Source organism: Macaca fascicularis, chromosome 15 (genome assembly GCF_037993035.2).
Source record: "Macaca fascicularis isolate 582-1 chromosome 15, T2T-MFA8v1.1".
In the NCBI taxonomy this organism is placed as follows: Eukaryota; Metazoa; Chordata; class Mammalia; order Primates; family Cercopithecidae; genus Macaca; species Macaca fascicularis.
In genome coordinates this window covers 94,979,094-95,002,386 of record NC_088389.1, presented here as the reverse complement: position 1 = coordinate 95,002,386, position 23,293 = coordinate 94,979,094, and the positions used below count along the sequence as shown (strand labels likewise).

At 39.7% G+C, this 23,293-nt stretch overlaps 1 protein-coding gene across 15 annotated transcripts in view; it reads right to left on the bottom strand.

The window, feature by feature from the left end:
* Positions 1 to 23,293, bottom strand: part of GLIS3 (GLIS family zinc finger 3) — a 479,833-nt gene that overhangs the window by 284,194 nt on the left and 172,346 nt on the right. For all 15 annotated transcript variants that reach the window (XR_012424753.1, XM_045374344.3, XM_074017562.1 and 12 more), the window contains one exon: positions 20,563 to 21,679. Coding sequence is in view for 14 of the 15 variants with exons in the window: in XM_045374344.3 (XP_045230279.2) it covers positions 20,563 to 21,679 (1,117 nt within the window). In the remaining variant the exon portion in view is untranslated. The remainder of the gene's footprint in view (positions 1 to 20,562; positions 21,680 to 23,293) is intronic.

The following is a 23,293-nucleotide window of genomic DNA, read 5'->3' as shown; positions in this document are numbered from 1 at the left end:
TCTACCATAAATTAAGAGTCAAAAGGAAAATATTCTTCCAGGATTCAAAGTAAAAGAAAGTATGAGTGAGTCTCTGCTTGAGTGAAGGTCTATAACATAACGGGATGTCTACCCTAGAAGAAGGAATAGGGAAACACACAGGCCCAGATAAAATCCTGGGCCTCAGTGCCCACCTGGGCAAGAAGGGGTGGGCTCAGCTGATGGTCTTGTCACTCTCTCCTAGAAGTCACCAGCACACCCTTCAGTGAGAAGGCACAGGAAGGGAGGAGGCATCTCCTAGGACCACCTCCGCCAGCTTCCTCCCTCTTTTTTGATTAAAGACCTCAGGAATTTATGGGTAATTCAATGCAAAATGCCAGAGATTTTACCAGCTGCATATACTGACCAAAATATTTTGCCAGGATAAAATATTTTAGAATAAAAACAACCATCGGTATGTGCAGTGCTATTGCTGTTGAATGTGAAGCACACTGAATTGCTCAGTATCAAAAATATCTCCTGGTTAAATCCTGACTCTGACAAACACAGGCAGTTTACTGAGATCATAAGAACCCCATTGGTGCCAGATTTGCATCATCCACAAAAGCAGTGGGAAGGCCCACTAACCAATTAAGACACACACAAAAAAACCCCACAAAACAAAAAAGTCTGAATTCTAAAATATTAAGTTTCAATTTATTTTGTGGGCCATTTCTGGGTTCCATTCTGTTCCATCAGTCTATTTTGGTATTTGTCATATTACTCTTACAGCTTTATATATAACAGAAATAGTTCATAACTTTTTAAAATCAGGGTCTCAGCATCACACTGAAAAGCCCATAGAGTCTTCCACACGGCAGGACACTGGATGATTAAAGAAAGAAGAGCTGGTGCAGTTGAGACATATGAAAATAAAAACGAATTTCCATCTCTCAGGATCTCACTGAAGCTATGGAAGAATTCACTTTCAAAACTTTGTAACATTTTCTGACTTAAATGCTAATTCCCTTTTGTGATTCTGAGTAATGACTGCTTTTAAAAAAAATCTTGCAGCAACACAACTCCATGTCATTCACTGACCTTGGTATATTCCTAATGAGATGTCCCTCTGTGACACAAGAATTACTAATGGGGGGCTGGAAATAATGAATGGAGGAGTGAAAGATGAATGATATAGAAGGGGTGCCACTAACATTTTCCATGAGCAAGATCCATACGCTGCGTAACAGAAACATAACAAACGGCTACATAACAAACGGCTTCATCAACTAACCCTCACCCCTGAAGAAAGCAACCCATAGGTTTGGCAGCAGAATCCAGTAAACATATTACCCTGAGAGATTAACTGGATGTGAACTAAGGCCTCTGCAGCATTTCTTTCTCCCAACCATGTATCCTACAACTGTGCCTTAAAACCATCAGTGTAGTTCTAAAAACGTAATCTCAAATTGATCGAAATATTCTGCCTCATCCTTTGCTGTAATGTCATACTTCTTTACCTTTTTACTTTCTGTTTATAGTACAAAGTTATGATCAAAATGGAGATGTAAAATTCCAAGGATCATGATTTAAATAAAAATATACTCTTGAATTAATTTTCCCTAGAAACTTACTCATTTGTTCACCCCAAATTAGTTCTCACATACTGCCAACAGACAAAAACCTGCATGCAGAGCTCAAAGTAAGAGATACTCACATCCAGGTCTCAATGTGTTGATCCCAAAATTCCCAGTAGTCAGCTTCAGAAAACACATACTACAAGTAAGTCTGAAGCCCTGATGCATAACAGACCAGAATGTGTCCCGAACACACATCTGGTTGACCCTTCCCACTGCCCGCAAGACAAAGTGCAATGTCCCACAGCACGGCTTACTGCAGTCGTGACGGCAAGAAGCAACAAGAGGCAGGGGCACCTGCATCAGCCTGCAGGTGGCCGGCACAGAGGGAAGTCTGAATTAGATTCCTAGGGCTGCGGTGACAAAGCATCATAACCTTAAAATAACAGAAATGTGTCATCTTTAATGGGTAGCTTAAAATAACAGAAATGTATCATCTCACAGGTCTGGAGGCTCAAAGTCTGAAATCAAGGTGTGGGTCTGAAGACTCTGAAGGAAAATCGGTTCTATGCCTCTCTGCTAGCTTCTGGTGGTTTGCTGGCAATCTTTGGCTTGTAGATGCCTCACTCCAATCCTTGCCTTCACCTTCACTTGGAGTTGTCCCCCACGCCTCTGTTTTTTCACATCACCTTCCCCCAATGCACACCTGTCTTTGTGTCCAACTTTCTCCTTTTTATAAGAACACCAGTTGCACTGAACTAGGGCCTACCCTAATGCACGCATTTCAACTTGATTCCCTCTGTAAAGACCGTGTTTGCACATAAAATCACATTCTGAGGTACTGGGGCAATGACTTCAACACACCTCTTTTAGGGGAATGTAATTCAACCCATAACAAAGTCCTCCTCCAAAATGGGGTTTGATTCTAAGTCCCTTCCAAACCTAGTTTCTATTGGCTTCTGTTTTGCAGGATATAATAAGTTGCATATTAAGTAGGAAGAGAAATATCATATTTTAAAATGTCTGCATTGTACTCGTACCTCACCTCATTCCACAGAGAATTTAAATTGATTAAGATTTGTTTTCACCTTCAAATTCCTAAGATTATTTTGGGTGAAAATGAAAAGATTTACATCATAACATAAAGATTTTGTCATCTGTTTAATAATTTTTTAACTTGGGCAATTCTCTCACATAATTTCTCTAACTCTGAGTTTCCCAGCCTGTAAACTGGAAACAATTAGACCACCCATTCTGCCTCCCATACTGGATTTTGTAAGAATAAAATGACACATACTATAGAAGAATGTTTTGAAACGTAAAATTGTGTAACAATAAAAGGTCATGGTATTCTCAATCTGACATAGTTTTCTTTCTGTTATATATTGGTAAAAGAGTTCCTAGAACAGAAACCAGAACAGGTGGTGTAGTATGCAGGTACTAGGTTTACACTGGGAAGTCATTTCCCTTCCATCTTAATTGGCCCTGCTCCCTGCCAGGGCTGAACTGTTAAGCCACACACTATCCTAGTCATTAACCTTATACCCTTTCATGCATTTTAGTCCCAAGGAAAGAAGACAAATAACTTCTGGAAACATGAGAGAGAGTATTTGTATTTTTTAAATGGGCGTGTACAATAACATAGGATAAAAGACACCTGGATAATCAGGGAAAACAAAGGGGAAAAAAGCTCACTTCTCATACTCCTTGAAAATATGATTGAGAGATGTACAGTTTCTTGTATTAAGTAAAACCATACATTTTCTAGAATAACTGAATTCAAAAGGACAAAATTACATAATCTTAAACAGTATCAAACGATTCTGTGTCAAATTCTGAGGCCTTTTTTTAACCAAAGGAATAAACCAGTGGTATCCCTTTCTTTTTAATTTAGCAGGACTCAGTTGGCTGTTTTTACAAGTAGTATTATAGAATTATTTAGTGTTCTAAGTGGTATAATATTGAGGTGGGGGACAAAGGAAAAAAACTAATTCTTGTAAGTCTCCCGAGCATAGAAGCCATTTTACTCATCTGTGCTACCACTCTACAGTTTTAACTAACACTGGGGTAGAAACTGCCCCCACAGATGGGATTCTATGAAATCTATGTGCATGGCACCCCTCCTGGAATATTGTACAATATCAGGGAACACACAAAATAAATGGCACCACTGGAGTTACGTAATGTAATAGCCAACCCTGGTGGGAATGGAGGAAGGAACTGGGATGGGGGGCCCTGGAAAACAGCAGAGTATCAAATGAAGGAAACATAAATCACAGCAACTTCATGGAAGGCTGTGGTGGAACAGAAAAAAGTACTGGCCAAGGAACCCAACAACCCTGCGTCCTGGTTCACAACCCAGTACGTACTGGTGTGTAACCTTACATAAAATCACTTGAGCTGTTTCCTCGCCTTAAAATGGAAATAAAAATTGCAACTATCTTTTCTACTGCAAAGGATTACTGTGAGAGTCCAGTGAGATTATGTATGGGACAGTGCTTTGTAAACTTGACTTCAATGGAAGATGTTACTATCTGGGGTATAGTACAGCTTCCCTACAGTCTGTCTCAAACTACGGAACTCTTCTCTCTCTGGGGTCCAAAAGTAAATGTCGAAATGCAGCTGCTCTTACTTAATTTTTGTTCTTTCATGAGCATAGTGGGATATTTGTTATTCTGTATAAACCATATAAAGCTGTTATCATTTGTCAGTGTCGATTATTGCTACTAGTTGTTCTAAACAAAATATCCCCAAACTCAGTCTAGATCCAAGTCTCCTGGGTGGAACACGTTAGCTAAACAATCTTATAATTTAGAAATTATTTTTCTAGGGTAATACATGTAACTACCAATAATTATACCTACTATTTTCCTGATTAAGATTCAGAAAGCTGTTTGTTTTTAAACTGTTTCCAATTAGCTGGTTTCAAAAAAAAACTTTAATCTTATAAGCACTGCCGGCTTGACACAGTCGTAGATCTCAAGCTTCTTTTTGGCTTTTCTTATCAAAGTTGGGTCATGATGGAAAGATAACTCTTTCCTGTTAATGAGTCACTATATCTCATGCCATCTTGCACCAAAAGCGCACCCTTTCCACAACTTATTCCAATCAGAAGAATGAACTGGGTTTCACTTCTAGAACAAAGTGGCAGAGCATCCAAGGACACAGATGCTGTAAAACTGCAAACTTAGACCACGAATTTTCTGTATATTTTCAGTATATTACTGTTTTAATATCAATGTTGAAATGGATGAGCAATTGATCATTTATAAGGATTATTCTCCATATAAGCCTAGAAATCTGGCTTAAAATACTGCACTATTTCCGCCCCAGGGTTTCTCCACCAGAAGAAGATAAATTCTAGACACAACAATTATTCTAAGACAATTCTCCATTTATATCAGTATTTCTATAAGAAAACCTCAGTGTCAACTAAGTACTTGGAACAGTTCACATTCCTTCCTACTACAATTCTGGAAGCATAAAAGATTACTTCCCCCATCAACTGGTCATCAGAAGCTGCAGAGGTCATAACCAGGGTCCCTGTGAGGCTAGGGAAGTGGCTAAGCGAAGTTGTTTCTTAAGCCAAGTATCTGTATTTCAGGCACTGATTGAAATCTCAGAATAACGGCCCTGTCTCTACAATAAATAAGGCTTATAAATTCTCATTCCTGTCACCCAGTGGTTCTCAACCAGGGGCAGTTTTTCTCCATAGGAGACATATAGCAATGCCTGAAGACATGTTTGTCACTACTGAGGGTACAGAAGTAGTGGCATCTGGTAGTTAGAGGCCCAGGATGCAGCTAAACAACTGACAATACCCAACATAGCCCTTCATCAACAAAAACCCAGTCCAAATGTCCAAAATGTCAATAGTGTTGAGCTTACAAAGCACTGCCCTAACTAGTAGGATAGTATATCTTACTAGAGAATATAAGACAGTCCTCAAATAAATCTCTAGTCCCTCAGATATAGTCTTAAATACTAAATGTCACTGTTTTTAAGCACTGAATATGCTTTTTTTCATAGTCACTGGATGGAAAACACACACAAACACACACACACACATAAGCCTTTCAAGCACTGTTGCAACCTCCATTTTCTTTTCTATGTCATCCTTAAGAGCTTTACATAGAAGGAAAAGACAGAGGAATAAGGAGATGTTGGAAAGACAGGACACAATAGAAAGGACAAATACATGTAAAATGGAAAAAAAAATCCCTATCCTTTCTCTGTGTTTGGACATGACATAACACTCCGGTCAAATAAAAGAGGCATCCCGCTGGAGCCAATGAAGTTTTATTGCCATAGACATGAACATCATAAAATTTTCCAAAAGCTAAAACACAAAGTTTTGTTCCCTAGCTATCATAATCACAGTAAACAAATTCAACACATAGTACACAAAAGGTTTTTCATTTAGCTGTTTCTATAGTAAGAAGAAATATAATTGTGTGATCTTGAAATTAAAATTATTTTTACAGACTCATTAGGCTTCACTGGTCAAGAACAGCACATGAGCCTTGAACATTTAGAATGTGAACAACAACCCATAAGACCTTTCAGCCAGTAGCCATTTCATATTGTTTCTCATCAACACCATGGAGACATTACCAGAGCAGGCACTCTAAGGAGAAGTCAGCCAGGCAACTAAGAAGATGCATTCAGGGAATGCAAGATACCACCAAATTCACTGACAGATTAACTTATTAAAAGATATAATTTTAGAATCTCACTGTTGGAAAAACAGAAGAAAACTACCAATTGCTGTTTGAATCCTCTCAACACACACTGACCAAAAAGTCTTCCAGTCTGTTCCTGGACTCTGTCATCATCATGTCACCTGCATGGTAGAACTAACATAATACCGTTTCTCAGAGTGTCTGCTTACACACTGTTGAGGTCTGTAGGAACTAAGATGTATGGATACTGTTGTTAATGCTCACCAATTTTAAGAGCATAAGACCATGAGGGTGGAAATCAACATATTCTCTTGGAAGAGGTCCCCCTTGTTTTTTGTTTGCCTATATTCTGGCTTGGAAGCATAAACACAGGGATTTCAATGGCAGGCTGACTTGGAACAACCGCTTCCATTCCACCTTGTTGCTTTCAATGGCCCCTTGCAATTCTCCTTGATACACCCAAGGTGGGGTCAGGGCAACGGAACAACGCAGGACGAAGGAGATACATGGTGTTTGGGTGTTTGGTAAAGAGAAATTCACTCGTTCTTCTACTCCTCTCACCTTCCACCAACCTGCCCCTCAACCATGGAATACAAGGTAGGCACCAATGTTGTCATGACTCTACTTCTCATCTCACTTTATATTAGGTAAGTCAGTCTCATAATTTTAAATGTTATCTAGAAATAGGTGGTCCCAAAAATGGCATCGGTCTAGACTTCTCATCTGATCTCCAGATTCACCATTTGAATGTCTAAAAGGCTCCTCAAACTTAACAAGTACAAAATCACCCTATCTGCTTCCTCCCTAAATCTCCTACGATCATCCCTATCTCAGTTAAAGATAACCCGCCTCCTTCCAGGTGCATGAACCAGACCTTAAAGTCACCTCTAACACTTCTGTCTCTACACCTCATACGCAATTCAGGTCTAGCTACATATGTTTATATAGCTAAAATCCAACCAGCTATTCCAACTTCTACCACCGGATATTAAGAAGAAAGACCAGACAGAAGGCTACCACAGTGCTCCCAATCCTAAGAGGTTTGGTCTTCCAACTTCTACTCCTTGTTCCCCGTCAATCTATTCTCCACACAGCATTTAGGGATTCTATTAAAACGTAAGTCAGACCCTATCACTCCTCTACTCAAAAGCATCGTTTCAGTGGGCTCCAAGGTCCTAAACAATCTAGCCCCCATGTTTCCGTCACCGTCACCGTCTCTTCTCTTCTTCCCCTTCACTCCTCTCCATCCACCCTGGACTCCTTGATGTTTCTAGAACACAATTGGCCAACACTCCTGCCTTGAGGCCTTTGTACTTGCTATTCTCTCTGCCTGGAACTTTCTTCCCCCAGGTATCTGCATTATTTATTATCTTCCCCCTCCAGAGTGTAAGCTCCAGGAGGATGGGAGTTAGGGGTCTGATCTGTTCCCTGCTGTATCCTCAGAGCTTAGAAGAGAGACTGGCATGAAATAGTTGCTTAATAAACAGTTAAATGAGTGAAATAGAGATAGTTGTCAGAGGACTTGCTGTTTTGCACCTGAAAGTCACATCTGGAGACCAAGAGAAAATGCACACCTATAATTAGAGGAACAACTCAGTATTAAAATGTAAGCCAAATATTTAAAGATCTAAAATATCTATAAATGAAACAATTATGTTAATAACCTTAGAATTTTTCCATGTAAAGACAATTTTCTTTTATTTCCTTTCCTCTTTTAAATTTTGTATCATTCCTATCTGAGTGAAAATGAAGGCAGAGACAAAACAAAGTGATTTAGAGATGGTCAGTAGAATGGTTTTTAGAAATGCATGAATTCTGTACTTAAGAATTTGAAATTGTCCCCCATTGCAGACACCTTCAATTAAGCCTATTCTAATCTTGGCTAAGTGAGAATCCAACTTCATAATTTCACTCCCAGGCACAGCTGTTTGACAAGTGCAGCAGGAGCCTGTCAAGACACTTGGCAGCATCATTCCTTTGGAACACAATGGACTTTTTTTTCCCTTTTTGGCAACCCCTATTACTCACTGATGGTAATTAGCAAACCATCTTTGGAGGAAATGTATAATCAGGCAACTAAAAATGCCTTTTATGAAACTCCTCCTTGAAAATAAATCATTGACACTGCAAATGGTCAATATGTGCTCTTAATTTTAAACTAAATTGCCCATTGATTTACCAAGATCTATTTTCCTGACTCTGTGGTCTAGTGACATTCATTTTTTCTGAGGTTCTGAATTCATGAAAAGTGACAGTGTTTATTTTGATTTACTATCTCAATAGAGTAAGCAATTAGAGTGATTTCTCCCTTATTCAGATTATATAGCTCTTTTCTTGACTGGTTCCATCATAAAGCCTCATTCTACGGGCACAGCACAAAACCAGAGTCACAATCTAAAGCTGGTCTTCCCAGGACACACAAGAGAACAGGATGGGGTGACCCAAGCCATAAGAAGCTGGAGTCCTCACCAGCAATGCGTCAATGCACTAGGCTGCCGGGGGAAATACTTGCTACAGGGAGGGACAACTAGAGATAATTACAATAAACTCAATCCACGCCTCAAGAACCTGAATTCTTCCCACCTCAATTTATGATGCAGTTTGGGACTTTCAGAAACAAACGGCACCTGTCCCACTGTCACACCTTTATAACAACTTGTATCCCAGCACACCTTCCACCAACACCTTAGACAAGTTTCGACAAGTGCTGCTGAATCACTTGAGATGGGCCAAAAGGTCAGGGCCCTGAAACTTTGTCAGCGTGATTATCTAAAGCCACTGGAAAGCACTCCATGTGTTTCAGGGAACAGGTAGACTTTTCATTACACAAAAGCAGCTTTGTTTCTGTATACGTGACGCCTCCTAATTAGAATCAATGATTTTTTTTATTGTCGCTCCCGATAAGCTTGTTTGCCTAGCTTCATTTTCCTAAAACACTTTAAACGTTTCTAAGAAGGGCGAATGTCGGTAGAACACTGAGACAGGCCTTGACCCAGGGCTGTGGTATTGCATGATGTTTACAATTTGTCATCCTTGGGGGTAATTTTGCAAGCTTAAACACACTAAAGGACATATTATAAAGAGCCAGGCAATTTCATTTTGTTTGAATATATTTATGGAAATGGACCAAAAGTGTCCATAGAGGCACATTGTCATTTTTTCCTTGAGTGTGTGCCAGTTCATGACCAAAAGCAAGCATTCAGAGAATAGAAGAGCATTTATGACCACATTGTGTGTATCAAATAAGCTACTTTATGAACAGATGGGGAGTATTGTGTTTCAGGGTCTTAGTAAAACAGCCCTTCACACCAAATTTCTGTGCACAATGGTAGAACTCTCAGTGATTCATTTATAACCTTGCCCTTGATAATGAGCAGATCTCCCTTGAGGGTAAGTGCCTGTGGGACAAGAAGACATCACACATACTCATGGCTTAGAAAGATGACAAGCAGGGGGGAACTGTGCCCCAAAAACATGTAATTTGGACAAGGTGGGAAAATCTGAGTAATCCACTTGAGATAAGGAGCATTTCCCCAGCAGTGGTGATTGTATGGCAATGGAATCCTTGGAGAGTCAATAAGAAAAAAAAATGGTTGGGCTGGGAAAGATTTAATAAGTTGAAAAGCAAGTTATAGGAGCCAGCACTGGAAAGAAAAAAAAATAAATGGTCTTTAAAGCTCTTTGATGAGACCAGGTCGCCACTCACAGAAAGCTCCAAGATCAAGATTGAAATGTGTTTTCTTTTCAAGGAGATATAGAAAACAGGGGTAAGTCAGAGAAGAAGCAGGGGGCACTTCTAGTTCCTTGTGTGAGATACTATACTCTGTGTTCACCAATACTCTGTGTTTAAGTGTCCTCCTAGACACACAGGAAGACCACTCTTTCCAACTGTGTTTGCAGTTAGCTGAGGTCATGTGACTGAGTGCTACCGAATGGGATAAGAAAAGTCAAGCCTGTCACTTCCATGCCTGGCTCCTAAAACCTCTCCACAATCCTCAACAACATCTCTTTCACCCTAGACTCAGATTGCAGAGCCATTAGATTGAAGGATCCTGAGTCACTATACAATCATAAAGAGTTAGCCATATTAGAACAAAAACAAGAAATAAACTCCTATCATAGCAAGCCACTGAGATTTGGGTTAAATTATTTTAATGTATTCCAATAGTACTCCCTTCTTATCATTTGCCTTTTTAAATATCATGTTACTGCCCAAGAGTATCTTTCATCTCATTCCTAAGCAGAGTGATCTCAGAGACCATCAAGAGCAATGGAAAAATTAATTTGTTTTCAGATCATAAGAACACAGGTTACCTAAAGAAAACACGTGGCCGGCATCATTTTCTGAGGAGCCAGAGAGAATAAACTGTTCTTTTCTTTCCTATGAATTCACACAAAATCATTTTATTTCTTTATTTTTAAATTTTTTATGGGAAATTTCAAACCTTCACACAGTGCAAATAACAGAATAATAAACCTCTATGTATCCATCACCTAGCTTCAAGTGTGTGTGTGTGTGTGTGTGTGTGTGCGCGTGCATGCGTGCACATTTGAGGTCTACAGTAGGTTAATCATTGGGCCACGTGCTGTGGGTAGGATTCAAAGGTGAATAATTAATGATCTTTGAATATGTAGTAGGAAGAAGAGAGTCTGAATCTCAAATCCCAGAAATTACTTAGCTCTGAGGGTGATAGTGCGAATTAAAGTAACATAGTAGCTCAGAATTCGTGTAACATAGTCATTTTCTTTCACCTCCACTTCTCTGAACAAGTTTTTGGTCTAAGGAAGAGGTTTGATACTTTGTTTCTCGTTAAAATGTGGATACCCTTGGGAGAGCCAGCACACTGAATCTTTTCTCAGCTGTTCACCATTATATGTATGAATTTCTCTTTCCTGCAGTTCTTTCCCAAAAGCAAGCCTAAATTCTATGGAGAGGAAAAATAAGGAGCAAGGCATGGGGCCTGTGAAGCAGCATGGAAACTCTGAGGGAAGAAGGCAGTAGGGTTCACCACAAATGAGATGAAAGACAAATTTCTATTTCAGAATTTTATTTAAGGCCAAGTCCTCCATTTTTGCTTCATTACAACTGTTCTCCCAACCCCAAATCCATTCTCTTGGCTAATAAATCACCATTTGCTCTTCGGGGCAATTTTCATACTAGACACTGGGACTAGGGATGGGGAGACAGTGACAAAAGAGAGTCAGTAGTAACAATATGTCTCATCAAAAACACATGCAACAGGCCCAATACCCAGGCCCCTACTTAAAAATGAAAGCACTTTCAAACAAACATTCTAAAACACAGAAAAGAAAACTGTCTGGTGAGAGAAGCCTGAGAATCTGCCTCATAAATTTTAAAAGCAAGGATCCAGGACCAATCAGATGCCCTCTCTAGAACATTCTGAATGCCTGAGTCCACTGACCTGGGCCTTTGGCTGTGCTCTCCGGTCAACAGGCAAATGACTCTACAAACTTGGGTGGCTCAAACCCAGGGGAGGGCTCGTGCTGCCAGAGAAAGAAGCTCAAGTAACAAAAGGCAAGTCTTCCTTTCAAGCTGCCTTCCCCAGTCTAGAGAGACATGGGGTTCTATGGTGTTCAGGACTGAGTCACTGGGAACGGGTGCCATTTTGATGGGAATTGATTTAATTTGTTCTCCTCTAAACAGCTCAAGCATTTCACTCTGTTCTGTATTAATTCAGTCTGAGCAGAAAAAAAAAATTCCAAAGTAAATCTCAGCAGTGAAGGAAAAAAATCTTGAAAAGGCTGACAAACTCAGCATAATGAGCACCAGTCCAAACCTTTGTTTAACAGTACAATACTTCACTCTCTTTACAGATTATAAAAGGAAATATTTAACTAATGGAAAGCTACTCATACTTAGGATAATGTATGCAGCCTCTGTCCACATCTTAATCATTCTACATAATTGATCAAATAACTCTGGTCTCTAGTCTTCCCCAGATTTTTAATTGTTTTCTTTAAAGTCCACAACAGAAAATGCTTTCATGCTAGACTACATTGACGTGTTTCCCTAGCTGATCACTTGGCATAAGATAAACGTGTGTTTCATATGATAGCTGCCAAGGGATATGTTTTAATGAGGAATTAAACTATAAACTTTAAGAGATAATGGAGAAGGCCTGGGGAAGTCAAAGTTTCATTTCGCATCCACTGAAACACAGTGCTTGCTACCTAAGTGATGCTACCCTCCTAAGATATTTTTTATTGACTACATTTGCATTTATATTAACTAGGTTTCCAATTCTTAAAAATGATCCCTATTTGGTAGTATAAGTCCTTCATGACTTCTTCCAGCCTCACTTCCACTACTACCTAGTCTTGGACCATCAAACTACTTGAGAATTGTTTTTTCCTCTGTGCTCTTTCATACTCCTGTGCTATTCCATATGGTGATGTGCAGGCTTAAATGGCCTCCTTTCCTTTCTCTGTAAGAATTACTGTCTTCTTTCAGGATGCAGTTACCTCCTCTAACAAGCCTGCCCAATCTCTACAGGCATACTTGGGAGCTTCTTCCCCTAGTTTTCCCATTAAAAGTTTGCATAGCCATATATCACAGCCCTTGTTTTACTGTTTACACAATTGTCACCCCAATAGATTGTGAGCTCCCAAAGAGAATGTCTCATTTATTTCTGTACCCCCCAGATAAGGTACATGGCTTGCACTCAGTGATCAAATGAATGAATGAACACACAATGAGTGAACACATCAGGACACATACTATTTGGGTAACGTAACTATACACCCTAATTTTTTTCAGGACAATCCTGATTTAGACTGACGTTCCAGTGAGACAAACCCACTTTCACTCTCAAAAGTGTGCTGATTTGAAAAATAAAGTATATGCTCACCCTAATTTTAGAGCATTAGGGTATATATTTACCCAAGCATATTGCTCCTGCCTGCCCAGAAGCTGGTCATATCATGTTCCAATTTCTCAACAACTTTTCTAACTAATCATTTAAAAAATTATTCAAAATTCTCCTTCTAACAAATTAAGTATTCTCCCTACTCAAGCTCTGTACCTGTGGCCCAAGAAAAGGAAAATAAATACTGTGCTGCAAAATGAAAACACACAGGTTTCATTCTACTTTCTCACCAAATTCCTATCTACACCAACCTCCTATATGAGCGATGACACCTATTGGACAGATTGGTCTCCCCTCTGGATGAAGGACACAGGCTTCCCAGAGTTAGAGCAGACGTAAAATCAAGCCTTCCCTACGCAGGCTCTGGGTTAACCAACCACAGATCCACCGTCCAGGGTTACAACAAGCATTGTTGTATTGACAGCTTAGAAGCCCTGACTCAGCAATTACAGTAGAAACTAATAAATTTGCCTGGAAAAAAAAAAATCTATTTTCCAAATCATTCTACCCAGAACTTGAAGAAAACATTTCTGAAAGATCAAAGAGAATCAGATGACCTCTTCTTTTTGGAAAAATAAATGTGTTTGGTCTTTCACTCTACACATTCAAATTCTATCTGGACCCAAAAATGACAACACAACCAATCAAAAGAAAAGGCAATCAAGAAATACTCCAAAGGTCACAAAGGGTGTTTCTAATATATTGCCAAACTAATTTTCCACACTGGTGCAGTCTGAAAGAACTGAGAAAAACACATTTTAGAATCTATATATGAACAAATCTCCAAAGGTTTGACATACATTCCCTTAATCAGATCATTTATGAAAAGATTTACATAATTCTTTCTAATTTTAAAGACATTATTTCAAGGCATGAAATTAGAGAAAAACCACAAAACAAATATGAACTAAAAGGAACATTAACCATCATGTAGTTAATGATTTTGTTTAATGAGGATAAAGCCTCAAATATTTAACCTCTTAGGGTTGCTCTCATTATCTATTGTTTTTCATTAATCCTAGAATCACAGGGCAAAGAAACATAAACCACGATTAGCTTTGAAATGTTTGCCCAAATCTGCTATGAATTTATTTTCAGGACAAAGTTCATGAAAGGTCAGTTCCCCAGGTAAACTGAATTAAATGCTTTCTAAAGGGAAACCAAATTAAACCTTTAACCAAATGGCAGGTTTCTAAACTGTGTTTTGGGATATGAAATCTGGTTTGACAGATGCCTTATAGACTGTGGTCAATGCCCCATCTAATGAGGATTTCTGTGGTTTCGTTTTTACCTACACTAAGGGATTTGTAATTTATGGTGACATATATGTGTCTACAGTATGTTGAACATGTGCTTACATAGATAAATATGTTTGTATCTCTTACATAAAATTGCTGGGAAAGAAATCTTAAGATTTGGTTTTATTTTTTAAATCATGGAGTTTGCTTTTAATATCTGACAGACCGATGCCTTGTGGGATATGACTTGGAAGCTACACTCACTCTGATCTTTACCAGATGTTCACTGGTGGTGTTTCAGCCTCAAGAGACAAAGAGGATATTAATGTTAATTTTATTTATTTAATCACATCAGGCAGATTTGATAAAAGAGAAAATTCAATATTTTGGTAATTTACCAACTCTTCAGAAATGTCCATAGTAGCAAAAGTGTTTTGAAGATCATTTTCTATTAAAAGCTGAAAGTCTGCATTGTGTTTGGAAGAGCGAACACTCTATCTTACCGTTAAAAATAGGAACAGTGTGACAAATTTGCCAGCTCCACTGCTAAATGAAGGAGGCAATGAGGTGGTGACAACGTATACATGGTTCAGTGCAAGACTCCTCCCAAACTTTGACTAATAATTGTAAAGAAAGAGACTCTGAACGTGAAATGGACACTCAGTTGAAAGCCTTCTGACACTACCAATCACTCTAATATCTTATCTTGTCTCTGAATTTTATTACAAGAGAACATTAAACTACCCTAATCATTGTCAGGCCATTGATAATAATGTAGAGATTACTGTCAGGCCATTGAGAATAAGTAGACACGTACTCTTTACTAAACACTGCATCCCTGCATCTTAACAGAAGTAACCGGGTAGGCTTTTATTTATCTAGCACTAATGTCAAAACTGGAAAACTTTTACAATACTGGTTATCAACCTTGAGTGCTCATTAGAATCACCTTGGAAGCCGCATCCCAGGTCAATTACATCACAAATTTTGAAGATGGGACCCAGGTAGGGGTACTTTGTAAAACTCCCCAGGTGATTCCAGTGTCAGCCAGGGTTAAGAACTGCAGCCTCAGAAGCTCTAAGTATGGAACAGCTAAATAACTTAACAGTCTTGGAAAAATCAATTTCTCTGGGCTTTGTTCTCATCTAAAAAAATGATATGGGTGGAAAGAAATTGGAATGTGATAGTAATTGGCTTTCATTTATTTTTAGATAAAAATATATCCTTATAGCTATGAAATATTTCAAATAGGCAGTAAAGCATACCAAATATTACAACAGACACCTATGACACCTATATTACCACCATCAAGTTAAAATAACAGTATTTTGCCATATCTCTTTCAATTCTCTCTCTGGAAAAAAAAGAGAAAGTAAAATCCTCACATCCCATCTCTTTCTATTTCTTTCCTTTTGAGAGGTATCCACTATCCTAAAGTTACTAATTACCCTGCCCACATGATTTTACTGTTTAATCACATAATTATTTATCTATTGTATAATATTGCCCGGTTTGTGTTTAAATATACATAAATTGTATTAATACCATATACACCCTTGTGCATATATTTTTTCACTCAACATTGTTCTTTGAAATGTATCCATGTTAATAGATATATACGTAATATATGTATGCATATTTTAATTTTAAACTCCTTTATAATATTTCATTAGGAATAAGCCATAGTTTATTGACTTATCTATGGACAGTTATGTTATTTACACTTTTTTGAGAAACAAAAGCAATAAACACCTTTTTTCATGTCTCCCTGCCACCATATACAAAAGCTTCTCTAGGGTAGGCACCTTGACACAGTTTTATTGGATAGACTCATCTTCAACATGACTAGGTATTACCAAATTGATCTCCAAAGTGATTACACCAATTTACTCTCTCCAACAATGTTAAAGTATATCCACTTCTCCATACCCTTATTGATACTTGGTATTACGATAATTTATCCATTGTTGCCAATATGAGGATTATGAAGTGGGAATTAAGAATTATGCTTAGATGATATCTTCCTAAGGTCCTTCTGGTCATAGAGCACATCAACACCAAGTCTTATCAAAATAAAAGTGGATGTGAAAAAGCTCTTCCATAGCTTACAATGAATTTACATTTCCTCAAGACATGTCTTAGGAGGCCAAAGCCGGCCTGTGAAGCCATACATCAGGCCATAAAAGAGGAATGGGGACATGGTTCCAGCTCTGTATTTATTTTCTTGAAATCATAATCCAATGTTACTTAAAAAGCACCACTGCCCAATATTCAAGCCAAAGCAAATACTCTGGATTTTGCCAGGCAAAATGCCTGTGGAGAAATGAGTCAATTCATACAAAATTCAAAACTGGTCTTTGGTCAGTGATATTTTCATGAAAATCCGTGGGTGGGTAAAAGTTTTGAAAAATTCCTTTTTGCCATTGGATAAAATTCATCCAGGAAAAATAAAATTTAAGTGGAGACCCACATTCCCCCTAATTCCCTTATCAGCACTTCCTAACCTGCTAGCACAACTGCTTTCAATCACATGTGAAGGCAAGTCATCCGTGTTTCTGATCCTAGCAACAGAACCCTGTGTCCCTCTACTCACTCTGCCCCAGATAGGCAGACAGGCTTTCTCGTGAGAAGCACCAACAGACAGAGCATGCCTAAGCTCATTCAGAACACACTCACTGGGCACGTTACCCAGCCACCTCATGCTCTTCAACTTAATAGCAAAAAGATCTACAGTAAAAACATTCTCAGGGTACACTCTGTTGGAACCATTTACTATGGATACTGTTAGGGATGATTAGTGTACATTTATGGTTTGGGGTTACACTTCATGTTGTCCTTTTAGGAACATGAAACAGGGATTTGGGAAAGGGACAAATTCAGAGACTCCATGACTTGTTCTGACCTGTGACCTTACAATCTCAGAAAAACTTAATAGAATTCCACAGTTATAGCTGACAATGCTCAAATAATTTGATAATTCTGAGATATACCAAGGTTGCAGTTGGTCTAAGCTCAGGAAGGTCCAAATAGAGAGATTTAGCACCTAGAAATTACTATAGTTAATAGCAGTGAATGGAGTCAGGTATTTTTAAATGTAATATTGGCATATCCTGGTTTCTGACTAGCTGAGGTCTGCCTGCCTGTCTACAGAGGCCTTTACTTCTCAAGCCCTTTGCCACTGGATGGGAATGTCTCTGCAATCGAGACCAAGCCTGGAAAGAGAGCAGTTGGTTGGGTTTTCCACCGAAGCAGTAAGAAAGAGATCTATAGAAGGGTGGAGTTGGGGGGGAAAAGGAAAAGAACCCATTCTCTTCTTCCAGTAAGTTAACCAAATAATAAATTCACAGCCCTCCCCCAGTTCTGCCACCCAGAATCCTGAATGATATGAATCCCAGGGTTCTGATAAGTCCAGGGAGTCATGGTCAGAGATTCTGAGAATACGTTCTCTCATGCATGACATGGAATTTGGCATGAGGGAGGATACCAGTGGCAGCCGCTTACTGTAAGCAAGCCGTCACTGAGTTAGCCCTCTCACACACCCCTATTTTACCAAAACTTCCAGAAGCTCTTTGTGCTGCTTGTAGTCATGGTCACCAAACACAATGTGGTCATCATTTCTTTCTTGGGTCAATAAGCTAAGCAAGTGAAAATGACTAACTCTAACTATAATACACAGAAAATAGCAGTTAAACATACGTAAAACAAAAAATGGCCTGGGTCTTACAATTTAGACTGCTCCGAGCCCTGCACTGTATGACAAGCCACAAAAACCAAAGATCACTTCGCATTTCCAAAAGAAGAATGTGGCCATTTTACTTGGCCAAGATCTTGAGCTTTGAGTCAACTACCATCAGATTTTAAATCAGTAGGAGATGAAACATTTTAGTTGTAACAGTTGTATGTGTCTGGACTCCAAGACTATAAATATGCATTTTGCAAAAGGCAGAAAAATACATTTTTTCCAGGTGTATATCTACTTTAAAAACCAGGGTATTCTATCCTTGGATTACAACTTAAGAAGACTGCTAAACTTTCACAGCAAAATTAATTGCTGCCAGTTGGCTATCACCCTACAAATCAAGTAGATGACATGTAGCAACATAACAGTTTTCAGAAGACATACTGCCCATAATATGTATGTTTTAGAAGAAAATGAAGGCTTCCTGCTAAAAATATATAGCCCCAGAACTAGAATTGCAGCATTAGTGAGCTCCTAAGAAACCCTGTTTATTATTTGCACTATTACATGTGTAAATAAATGCTTTGTGGTCCTAGATTCGATACACTGTTAAATCACCAATCTGAATTTTATAAAGATTCCATCTAGAAGCGGGGAGTGGGCAGATCAGAGGGAGAGAAATTATCTCCCATACATCCTTAACAATACAATGAGAAGCTATGCATAAGCCTGCAAACATTAACCTATCAGCTTATTATTTCACTGAACTATTTCTATTTTTGATATTCATCATGCACTTCAGCAAAAGTCAACTTTATAAAGTTACATGTCTTTGCAAAGCCTGGGAACAGCAGGAAAATGGGGAAATCCTATTGCACAAAAATTAATTTTGCAATGCAAAAAATATTTTTCTGGATAATTCGAGCCTTTATGTTTATTTCAGTAAAGCCAAATCCAGTAAACTATTTTCAGCCAGGATTAGTCAGAACTAAAAGGTTGGACTGTTTTCCTTCAGAGGCTGAATGTCTTTCCTGCCTGCAATAGGCCGGTGTGTTCCAGAGTAAATGGATTTGCCTTCAATTGCTTGTCTCTTTCTGGCATTTTTAATGCAGAACCCTAGTGACAGAGCAAGGTTTTGCCGTCTGGAAAGTAATTATTCTTTTCACTCATATAACCTGGCATTCTCGCAAGGTATCAGCTTCAGGTTTTCCTTGAGAAAAATCACAATGTGGTGCATAATGTAGTGACAAGAAATGCAATTCCATTCCATAAGAAATTCTTAAAACTCTTTCAAAAATACCTACTGGGCAGTGAAAAAGTGCTTTGAATACTTGCATTATAGCTATCACCTGTTTGGTTTGCTTTTACATGAATCAGAAACCTTGGCCAATCTATAATCAAACATACACATAGTCCAGATTCTTTTTCATCACTGACATACTACAGAAAGAAGGAACTCGGGCTGGGGAACCACAGTACAAATAAATTTCTGTTCAAATTGGTTTATATATTTCACATATTTAGTGACCTGCACCATACTCAATATCCAGGGAATACATAGAAATCTTAGACTTCAACTCTAAATGAAATATTTCTGTCCATCTAAACTAATATAAAACATATGTTCTTCTTTTTCCAAGACTTAAGTGAACTGTCTGAGATTGTGCAAAGCCATCTCATGATCCCAAGGGTGATGCCCTGCTTATAAACCCTGAGGGTTTCTGTGAGGTGTGAAATTGTTGTGAAATCATTTAAGAATCATATTATTCAAAAAGAGTACATTTTGCCAAGAAACAGAGAGAGTTCCAGGATGGATGTTGTGAAAGGCAGAGGCGAGGAAGAAAGAGACATCAGGCCCACTTCCCTCAGCACCAAAGGCTTCCCTGCTCTTTCTCCTCATACCGCTCTACAAAATTGCCTCTTAAAATTAGTCAAGATCCTGCGAGATTCTGCTCCTGTGTATCCCCGGGGTGATTTTATGCTGACTATAAATCATTAGCTAGTCTCTCAACCCTGGAAGGTACAGAGTGCAGGCATGTGGATGCAAGCCGGAACACTTTTACTAGCCAAGTTGCTAAATGGTGAGTTCCTTTTCAAATACCAAAACCACTCTTCTCCCCACCCCAGTTCTAGCCGGTTATTGGAGGGAAGGAAAAGTCACTGAATATTTGCTTTGGAAAAGAACTAAAGCTTGCTGATGTGCAATCTGTGTCTTTCTGCTCTTGCACATCCATTCACATTAAGGAAATTCATAGTTGGTACCTGGCTGGCATCTCCTTTCCAAGATCACCTGCTGGGATGGATCATGTACCTTTGCAGGAGGAAATATAGAAATGGAGAGCCACTAATCATGGAATAAACCTTCCCCTTCCTCAAGCTGAAGAGGAACCCCATCTCATGGATACCTAGACCACCACGCATGCAAACTCCATACAAGAAGAAAAGGTCCTCTGTCCCATGGGCCGAGTTGGGAAAAAATACACGTATGCAAAGTAAGCCGGGCCTTCAAGAAAGGCCACCCCTTGCACTTCGGAAACTCACCGTACACTTGTTGGGCTTCTCCCCGGAGTGGACTCTCATGTGGATCAGCAGTTTATAGCGGGCGTTGAAGGGCTTGTATCTTCGAGGGCAACCGGCCCAGAAGCAAGTGAAGTCCTCCCCTTTGCGCTGGTCGATGTGGACCTTCTCGATGTGCCGCACGAGCTCCTCCTGCTGGTCGTACTGGGCGCTGCAGTCGATCCACCGGCAGCAATGCTTGCCCCCGACGTCGTCCATCTCCCCGTCGTCGTCCAGGGCGGCCTGGGGCAAGGCCAGCTGCTGGGCGTGGGGCCCGAGCTCCGGGTGGTGAAGGTGCGGGTGGGCATGGTAAGGGGGTGGAGGGCCTTGGGGCGGCGGCAGAGGAGGGAGAGGAGGCGCGGGGGGCAGGTCTAGGGCGCTGCCCGGGAACTCCTCTAGGCGTTCGGTCTTGAACAGGCCGGCCGGCTGGCTGTCGGGACCCGGCAGGCCGTGCTGCACCACCATGTTGTTGACCAGGCCTGGCTGGAGGCCGCCGTGCTCCAGCTGTTGCATGCGCTCGTACTCCAGGGCCCCGTCCTCGCCGTAGGCCGGCAGCGCCAGGCCTCCAGGGGTCACCAGCACGCCCTTCTGGCTGCTGGGCACCGGGCACGGCTGGGGAATGCAGCTGCCGCGCACGCCCAGGAAATGCCCGTAGACCTCTGGCTGCGGGGACATGTTGGCCGGGGAAGCCCTCGACCCGTTGATGTAGGCCACCAAGGACGTGGGCGACGTGCGGATGATGGTATTGAAATCTATCCCGATGCCATCCGACAGCGGGGACAGGGACAGTGCTCTCTTCTTAGAGCGGGCCGAGTGGGACCTGGTGGATGAGTGCCGAGGACTAGGGTAAGGAGAGTGGCTATTTTCCATGCCAAAAAGGTAGGATGGCAATGAGTTAGAGACACTATTGCTGGACATGGATGTCCCGGGAGGAAGGCTAAGGAGGTCCCCTAGATCAATGCCATTCTGAGAGCTGTGGTTGGCGGAAAGCGAAGGGAGGGCCCTGTAGCCGTGAGACCACTCCTGCTTCACGCTCGAGGCCGACTGACTTTCCGTCAGACTCAAAGTCGTGGACGCCAAAGACTCACGCGAAATAAGGGACCTGGAACAGCAGCCAGAAAGGAAGGAAAAAAAAAGATAAACATTTTAGCAGGATATGGATTGCTTAAGAGCTAAAAGAACACTGCATTGACAATCCCTTAAGTATTTCCCCTAGTTACGTTCTGTGCTAAACACACATTCTTGGGCTAAGATAAAATCCAAGGCTTCTAGTTCCAGGTAAATAACATCTTACCAAGAAGAACAATAAAACCTAATGCTCACTGAAATAATGTAACAAAAGATCTATTGTTATAAATAATCTTAATACTTTAGTAATAAATAGTCCTTGCTTTATTTTTAAATAACTTTTTCAATATGGGGGAAAAATTGGAGACCAGGGAAAAATTACTGATACCTGTTAAAGCCAAACAAATAAGTACTTGTTAAGCACCTACTGTGTGCAGCATGTTATGACAGGCTTTTCAGGCAATACAAATCTAAATAGAATCCCAGCCTTCAAGTAAAATCTATTTGGGAAAGTAACATATAAACTCATGCTTTATTTGAAAAAAAGTAAACCCTCAAAGTCAAAGGGTTGTCCAGGGGACTTAATAATTTCACAATTTAGTTTCACTGATATTAAGGAATTATCCTGATATTTTTAAAGATAGTAATTCACATTGCCAGTACTTAGTCACATCAAATCACCCCAAGAAAGGAAAAAAATATAAAAAGCAGCTATAATATATAAAGGAGTAACAAACTGATAACAAGTCATATCTGGAATTAATGCATTGGAGCCATGCAAGATTTAATCACATTTGCTAGCTGGGTTTTTTGTGAACTCTCGTCTTTAAATCCAAGCAGCTTTGGGCCAAGAGCAGATCATTCACTTTCTGTAGTTCACTTTTGCAACAATTCCTCTCCTATTCTTCTTACCCTTTAAAAAACACACCCTATTTCTCACAATATATTATCTGCATATCAAAATGGTTCATAATGTAGCTCTGGTCACTTTAAAATTCATTTTGTTTTACTGTGACATTGTTGCCTTGAAAATAAAAATCACTTCTCAATCTTTTGGCTAATATCAAGTGTGAAAATAATTGAGGAGAAAAGATACGTCCCTTGGATGAAAACTTGCCACAGAGGCAAGACATAACACACTGTATTTCTTGACTGAGACATGTTGTATATCAGAAGAACCTGGCTTATTATATGTACCTGCCTTGACTCTCTACTGAGATCTTTTTTTCTAACAAAAAAGTTAATCACAACAAAACGTTATATAAAACGTGTGTCTTCTCAAAATGAACACATTATTTCCAGCTCTTAAACATCAACCTGTCGCAAAGGAACTGAGGGAAAAGAGAAGCATTTTCATCCCACCTGTTCATCTTACTCCATTTCACAAAATGGAAGCCACAAACACCATTTCCTGCAAGCATGTGATATAGCAAGAAAAACATCTCAGCTCCAAAATGCACAGTACAAGGTGATAACACCATGATCAACGAGATGTTACCATCAAGTGAAGTGATGGTTACCAATGACAAACACAGCAGGAATTTATATCCAGTTGCCCTTGACATAGATTTTCCTCTTGGTCCACATCCTTAAATTCAGGTTGTAGTCTTTTTGCAAGCCCCAAAGTGGTTTGGGAATCATCTAGTTT